This window comes from Physella acuta, unplaced genomic scaffold (genome assembly GCF_028476545.2).
Source record: "Physella acuta isolate Inbredline_101_S28 unplaced genomic scaffold, ASM2847654v3 ptg000175l, whole genome shotgun sequence".
NCBI classification, from domain to species: Eukaryota; Metazoa; Mollusca; class Gastropoda; family Physidae; genus Physella; species Physella acuta.
Window position 1 is genome coordinate 137582 of NW_026731694.1, and position 8458 is coordinate 146039.

An 8458-nucleotide genomic window follows, 5' to 3' on the forward strand; every position below is an offset into this window, starting at 1 on the left:
GCAATAAGGAAAATAAAATGTTGTTGGATGAGAATCCCTTCAATGATGCAATTAAAAATATAAAAAATAATGAAACAAGCCGTTATATTTCCAACAAAATCCCTAGACATGAAACCCTTGGCCATAACCCTCCTCTCCTAATTTGAAATTTAAATAAAGGAAATTGAACTTAAGACATTATAATAGCAAATATGTTTCTTTAGCACTACACATTGTCATGTTGTAAGACAGTTTTGTAATAAACGCAACCAATTGTTTCAAATTGACTCTCCTTCAGAATGTAGGTCGTCTTTACTCACCAACTTCTTCAGGCGCGCGGTCGGAAAATTCTGCAACGTTGGAGACCCTGGAAAACTTAGCAGCACGCTGGATGTTGTGGAGACAACGGTACTTCCAGTAGACGTTCCATCTTTACATCCGGTAGGTTCTCACACAATATCGGTATTGAGTTACTCGAAGGTATCTTTAAAATTAAACACGACCGTAAAGCACATAATTAAGAAACGTAATCAACAAACTTAAAACACACGTTATTATAGAAAAATGAGCCCGGATACTTATGAGAACTTTACGTCTAGCACGTTGTTGTTTCAGAGGCGTAACTAAGGGAAATGCGGGTGGGGCAGGCCGACCCTAAGATGCGCCAAACGGGGTAAACTAATTATTTAAAATCTCATTCTGAGCAGCATTACTGAATGATACACAGTCGAAGTTGAAGAAAATAGACTACAACTTTGCTTTCCTGACTAACTTAACTGTCTTTAATGTTGTGACATCATACTAACAACATGGAATATTGACTACTAAATGGGGTGGGGCCTCTTTTTCGCCCACGCGGAGCAAATTTGATAGTTCGCACTGGGCGCCGGAATGAGTTGCTACGCCGCTTAGTCCTTTGAACCTACTGTGTGAAATATCACCTTTAGTTCTCTTACCAGTAGCTCTTTTAAAATAGAAAAATCAGAAACTCGAGTTTTGTGTATTCAGTTAGGACACCTTCACCCAACCTCTCAACAGTAGCTGTACAAGCAAGCTAGCCTCAGATACCAGGGGGTTTAGACTCCTGTTTTTCGGAGTCAAAAACTGTACTCTCCCACCCCCACCCCCCGATCACAACCTCCCTTTCAAATTTCATGCACAAATTAATTTTATATTGACATATATCGAGATTATTTTACCATTCGAATAATTTCCTCTCCTTGATTTATCTTTAATCCCGTTTCTAATTGATGTTCAGGCTTTCACGTTGACCCTGGTGCAAAAAATCAACCACGTGCCACTGTTGCAGCACGTGCTGGCTATCACGGTGGATGAGGAGAAAGTCATACAAATCATTCCTTACAATGTGACTTATCCAAATGCTTTTCCGTAAGTTACCACGTAAGGCACCACCCCCCCCCCCCCTTATTCACATCGTACGTTATCCCATAACTTACCCCCTAACTTACCCCCTAATTCACCACGTAATTTACCCCTAAGTTAAAATATGAATGTGTTGTTGTTGTTGGGGATTAGAAGTGTAATGAACTTAATTTATGAATGTGTTGTTGTTGGGGATTAGAAGTGTAATGAACTTAATTTATGAATGTGTTGTTGTTGGGGATTAGAAGTGTAATGAACTTAATTTATGAATGTGTTGTTGTTGGGGATTAGAAGTGTAATGAACTTTAATTTATGTATGTGTTGTTGTTGGGGATTATAAGTGTAATGAACTTAATTTATGAGTGTGTTGTTGTTGGGGATTATAAGTGTAATGAAGTTAAGTTATGAATGTGTTGTTTTTGGGGATTACAAGTGTAATGAAGTTAAGATATGAATGTGTTTTTGTAGAGAATTAGAAATGTAGTGAAGTTAAGATATGAATGTGTTTTTGTAGAGAACTAGAAATGTAGTAAAGTTAAGATATGAATGTGTTTTTGTAGAGAATTAGAAATGTAGCAAAGTTAAGATATGAATGTGTTTTTGTAGAGAATTAGAAATGTAGTGAAGTTAAGATATGAATGTGTTTTTGTAGAGAACTAGAAATGTAGTAAAGTTAAGATATGAATGTGTTTTTGTAGAGAATTAGAAATGTAGCAAAGTTAAGATATGAATGTGTTTTTGTAGAGAATTAGAAATGTAGTAAAGTTAAGATATGAATGTGTTTTTGTAGAGAATTAGAAATGTAGTAAAGTTAAGATATGAATGTGTTGTTGTGGGGAATTAGAAGTGTAATGAAGTTAAGATATGAATGTGTTTTTGTAGAGAATTAGAAGTGTAATGAACTTAAATTATGAATGTGTTGTTGGGGATTAGAAGTGTAATGAACTTAATTTATGAATGTATTGTTGTTGGGGATTAGAAGTGTAATGAACTTAATTTATGAATGTATTGTTGTTGGGGATTAGAAGTGTAATGAACTTAATTTATGAATGTATTGTTGTTGGGGATTAGAAGTGTAATGAACTTAATTTATGAATGTATTGTTGTTGGGGATTAGAAGTGTAATGAACTTAATTTATGAATGTATTGTTGTAGGTGATTAGAAGTGTAATGAACTTAATTTATGAATGTATTGTTGTAGGGAATTAGAAGTGTAATGAAGTTAAGATATAAATGTGTTGTTGTTGGGGATTAGAAGTGTAATGAAGTTAAGATATCAACGAGCATTACATCGACGTTTTACATAACCTTCCAGAAACGACGATGCAAACTTGACCCTGATTTCCACGCTGAGGAAAGAGGACTTTCAGACCAGGGAGGAGTGTGTTGTCCACTTCCGGCTCATTGAGGCCAACTCGTTCATTGGCTCCTGGCCTGTGTGTACTCGTGAATATAATGGGGTAATTTACATTTCCAAAATATGATGATTATAATGGGGTAATTAACAATTCCAAAATAGGATGATTATAATTTGGTAAATAACCTTTCCCAAAAAGGATGATTATAATGGGTAATTAACCTTTCTCTAGTTAACAGTACACTAATACGTGTAAAATGAAACAAAAACTAATACTAGCTTTTTTAGATGCACTTAAAATAGGACGAAAAAAACTATGAGAAAAAAGAGGAAAGTAAGTGAGTTAGATTTCAGAGAAAACAAATTTCATGGGTTATCCTCGGTATTTCATCGAAGGAGGGAATATATAGAATATAATATAAACTATTATAACAAATAATTTCAATACTCGGTATTTTAAATGTCAATATTAAATTTTAAAACAATTAGTAAAGTATTTTCCATTTCGTTAGTTATTAATATTTGTCATGCGGGTTGCGCAAATATTAATAGGTGCTTTAAACCCCTATCATTCCCTTATTACCTTCTTTAAAAACCCTATCAGTACCTCATTACCTTCTTTAAAGATTCCGCTTCCGAGCTAGCGATCCATTGGGCAGATGAAATAGATTATATGTTTCTTGAAATCGGCATTTGAAAGGAAGGTGTGGTCAGCATTATGCCCCTCCTCCTCTACTTTATCTATCATGAGTTAGGTACCCATCAGAGCTGTGTGGACGTTCTAATGACTTGGACCCTGGTTCGAACTCTAGTCTTTCGGGTTAGCGGTCGAGCGCACGACCGCTAGGCCACGCCGTCCCACGTTATGGTATTATCTTCTGCAACTGGCTCTTAATTTTCTTGACAGCAATTTTTGTGAGCACATCACACCGTTGTTATATTTTTTTAATTAAATTTTAACACTAAATTTATATATAGGGACTAATACCGCTGATCATTCGTCAGCTGAATCAAACTAACACGGATAGTTTAAAGAAGTTCACCTGAGAAAGAAGTCAATTTTGAGTTAATTTATTAGCAACTAATAGGGCTGGTAAGTAGGTCACCAACCAGTTCTACGGCTCAATAAAACCTGCATGAGCCATAGAACTGGTTGATGACCTACTTACCAGCCCTATTCCCAGAGAGTCATTGCATTAAAGTAAAAGTTTACAATAAACAGCTTATGTTTTTGTTTATGTTCTCCAGGGACGGCCAACCCTCACTGTCGGAATCACGTGCAACTCTTTCGCCATGGTCTCGACCTTGGGTCTCTTCCGCCTTCAATCGAGCAATGTTCCCTATATTGTTTGGTCTAAAGAGAGGTCAGTGTTGTGTAGTCAGAATTGTTGAACGCGGAGTAGGAAGAGAGGTGGGGGGGTTTGAACCATGACTCTAAAAAGTGCCCTACCAGACCTTAAGGCAGGGGTTCCCAACCTTTTTTTTACTCTAGAACATATGCTAAAATATCGGTAGGGTGGCGGGCACCAACTATTTTAAATTGACAAACTCCTTCCAGAGGCGTAGCGACCCTTCCCGTCACCAGGGGACAAAACTTTCGATTTGCACCACCCTCAAACTTTCGATTTCCATCCCCTTCAACCTTTCAATAATGTTTATGACAAAATTCAGTCTCTGTCGAGTAGTGAGAGGCGGGTACATACGAATCGATCGGCGGGCGCCATTGCGCCCGCGGGCATGGGGTTGGTATCCCCTGCCTTAAGGTCAATAGGGCATGTGAAGCAGAGTTCATCTGTGAATTGGATATTTGAAATGAATAAAGTACTCATCGCTATGCCCAGCATGTTTTATTTTCCCCAAACGTGAGTCTGATACCTATTAGGATTAACCCAACGACGGGTTTCGAACTCGAGACTGTCGTGTTAGCCGTACAACGCGCTACCATTACACAATGATGGTATAAATCAAGTTCCTATAGAAGGCCGTTTATAGGTCACAAGCCTATGGATGAAGACGAGGCTTAAAATGTGTAAACAAAGTGCTTTGGAGGAAACTGGGTTCTAGAAAGTTGACTTTAGATTATCAGCAGTTATGTTGTTAAGCGGAGTGCATTTGATAAAAAAAAAACATTCAAAAATGTTTCAAAAAGTTCACCCCTCCTTTACTTTACAATTTTATTACTAAACTTACTAGTTTTGACATGAAGGCTTAGTTGTAAAATTAGGTTCTGTAAGAGATAGTGAGCTTTATTTAGAGTTAATATGTAGGGTCAGTTTAATTAGAAAAGTATGCATAAGAAGTATGTCTATGCGGATCAGATTAAAAACGAATTCTACTCATATTTCCCAGAATTCCTCTGCCACCAAATCTGATTGCTGAAGGACACGGAGAGAACGACCCTTGTAACTGTACCAGCAGATTGAGATAGATCCTAGACTATACTGGGATCTGCATGCAGTATGCTGGGTACTGAACAACATCCGACTTAACGCCTTGATGCTGTTTTAATGTAGAACACTTTGAATTGTAGGTGTCGTTTGTAAAAAGAAATAAATCATGTGTTCATTTAAGTGTTTTTTTGTGTTTCTATTTACCACTTATTTCGTCTCTGCTATCTAATATCTGAATCTATCTATCTATATCAATATATATATATATATATATATATATATATATGTATATATATATATATATATATATATATATATATATATATATATATATATATATATATATATATATATATTTATATATATATATATATATATATATATATATATATATATATATATATATATGCATATACAGAGGGGTTTAAAGCATGTGTTGTTACTGAAACAGTAATTATGACATAGAGATATTTCAACGCCCAAGGTAGACACTTCACTTAATACAGCACACTATTTAGCTCCTGAAGAGCTTAGGGCTGCGGTTAAACTACATTGGACGTCTAGATTGTGTGGACGTCTAGATTGTGTGGACGTCTAGATTGTGTGAACGTCTACATTGTGTGGACGTCTTGATTGTGTGGATTTCTAGATTGTGTGGACGTCTTGATTGTGTGGACTTCTAGATTGTGTGGACGTCTTGATTGTGTGGATTTCTAGATTGTGTGGACGTCTTGATTGTGTGGACTTCTAGATTATGTGGACGTCTTGAATGTGTGGACTTCTAGATTGTGTGGACGTCTTGATTGTGTGGACTTCTAGATTGTGTGGATTGTAAAAAAAAAAGTCACGTACATTTAGCAAATATCCCTATGTGAACATTATCTGCTGAATGGACATCTTAATGTATTGACAATTCTCCTCTCTGTTAAACTTTTTAGCTAAATGTTCCAAGTGTTTTAGTACCAAAGTTAAAATTTGACGCAACTATCAATCTATCGATTAAGGGGATATGCTCCGTTTTTTTCTTGTTTTTTTTTTTTTTTTGCAATTTAAGATCTAAAGCCTTTTCAGTACTTTTAACGTGTTTGGCACATAAAAGTATGTATTAAACAGCAAAAAAAAGGGTTACAATTTTGGTTGTCATGGAAACCCAAAATAAAACCTCCGCCATTTTGAATATTTAGGTACTTGTAAAAATAATAAGCCTTCTTTCTGTATACACTGTTAGCAATGACATTTATTAGGCTTGTATTTCAGTATATATTTAAACTTTTGTCACGACAACTTTTTAAAAGATCTAATGGTCACAATATTACAAGGTCATAAAAATTGTACCCTTTTTAGTATGCAAAAGTTTCAAATTTGGATATTATTTACAGTAAACTTTTTTTCTTTTAAAGCTATCATAACTCCCACGTAACTAATGTTTTATTTATGCATCAAGAACAAAATCTGAAAATATGGTTGCCTTTGTTTAATAAATAAAAAATATAGTAGGCTTTTTAGTGTTAAAAAATTGCGAACTGAGAAAGACTGCAAAAAGTAACGAAAAGTAACGAAAATATATCTGTGTAAATTTGTGAAGCCGATTGTAAGCTTTGGGTGTTTCCGAGGTGATGGAAAATACGATTAACAAATACATGAGAAATCTAGCTTTCCATTGATACAATATGATAACGGATATAAAACTTTTCGTACACAACTGGTAAGATTGGGGAAAAAAGGATTATTTTTTAATTAATATGGTAAAAAAATGGTATTTAAAACATCTGAAAAAAAATCTCATTAAAGTTATAATTTTCCTAATACAAAAATGGACAAAGTATTCAAAGTGCAAATAAAACATCATCAGGAAAAAAATCAGGATTTTTGGTGATTTTGTAATGAGCATATCCCCTTATCGGTTGCAAGTAAGTGAAAAAATAAAAAAAAATCAATATCGATGATTGACATTGAGCTGAATCAATGTATGATGTTGAACTTCCACTTTTTATGACAATTACGACAATAATAGATGTATGTTTTAACTAAAAAAGTATAAAACTCAGAACTAGATGATAGGAAACGAAGTTTTGAATATTTGATGTATGACATGAACACCATTATGTATCGCCGTGTTGCGGGTTTATTTCTGTTCGCTTGTGTCTTTCTAAACTCGGCTGACAGTTTACGTAAGTTAAAACTTGTATTATGTAGTCACCAGCTACTTAAGCTGTTGAAAGGTTTGTATTGTAGTTGTCTTAATACACTTTTGTTTGTGACTGCGGCTTTTCTATGGTTGAAACAAAATTGGAGTTATTGTATCATGTATGGCACTATTTTTTCCAGTTTTTCATACTCAATTTTTTTCCTAGTTTAGTCGACTCTTAAAACTTCAGAATTTCTTATGTTCCGTTTCTCTGTGTTTTTTTTCTATGTTTTATTTTTTTGCGATTGATATCGTTCAACCCGGAATATGCAATGAATTCCTGTTTGCGTTTGTTTTTTTTCGCGTTAAATATTTCACTACTTTTCATCGCTGTCCAATCTATATGAATACTAGTCAAAATCAAACCTAAAAGGAATATTTTTAGCCCATATTAACACCAATTACTTAAACTCAAAGCTAAAAGGAATAGTATTAGCTCATTTTAGCACACATTTCTTAAATTTAAAAGTGTGTGCAATAGACTTAGCTCACTTTAGGTTTTAATGGATTTGATCGTGTACCGTATGTTGCTTTTACTCAACAGCTACTCTCTCTATAAAAAGCTTTGCTCACATAAACATTGCACGTGCCCTAACGAGACCATCTCAAAAACTACAAAGTCAGCGATCGACTTTCACACAATTACTCTTCCACATAACACCGTACAACTGGTGTTATATGCATGTCGCAAAATATCTCAAAGACCTTAAAGTGGGCGGTGTGGTCGACCAGGATCGCGAATAATTGCTAACTCTAAAAGTCCCGAGTTCGAACCTCCAGACAGTTGAGCTGAGCACAGCAACCAATGAAGGAGAGAAAACTCCAAATTAAAGTAACTAGTGCCTTGTAGTTTGTGCTTGTGTGGGCAGAGGTTATGGAAACAAATTAAGGACAAATGCCGACTGAAGGTGTTAATGGACATGGCTCACAACATGTTGATACTTTATAATTAATTGCATAGGAAGCAATTCATTCAATTTTTATAATCAAGATAAAGAAAGGGACAAGTTACTCTACCACCTTACCACCTTACTCATAGGCCTGAACTCACTACCACTACAGCCTGTCATTTCTCGAATATGGACACCCATGCTTTCATAGACAGTGTTGTCATTAATGTAACCAGCCTAATATTTTCTCTTTACTCTCCTTCAGAATGTA

The 8458-nt window shown here is 35.2% G+C and overlaps 1 protein-coding gene across 1 annotated transcript; it reads left to right on the forward strand.

Annotated features, from left to right (window-relative positions):
- The first annotated feature begins 611 nt into the window (after window positions 1-611).
- LOC131936344 (uncharacterized) lies at window positions 612-5153 on the forward strand. Its single transcript, XM_059293281.1, has 5 exons — window positions 612-617; window positions 1238-1368; window positions 2678-2822; window positions 3968-4083; window positions 5069-5153. Exons 1-5 carry the CDS (start codon window positions 612-614, stop codon window positions 5145-5147), a joined length of 477 nt encoding a protein of 158 aa, XP_059149264.1. The 3' UTR covers window positions 5148-5153.
- The last annotated feature ends 3305 nt before the right edge of the window (window positions 5154-8458 follow it).

Bases quoted from the DNA above. Each gene is read 5' to 3' on its own strand.
- LOC131936344 (XM_059293281.1), top strand. The intron at 1,369-2,677 runs GTAAGTTACCAC...ATAACCTTCCAG, and splicing joins ACTTATCCAAATGCTTTTCC to AAACGACGATGCAAACTTGA. The intron at 2,823-3,967 runs GTAATTTACATT...TATGTTCTCCAG, and splicing joins GTACTCGTGAATATAATGGG to GGACGGCCAACCCTCACTGT.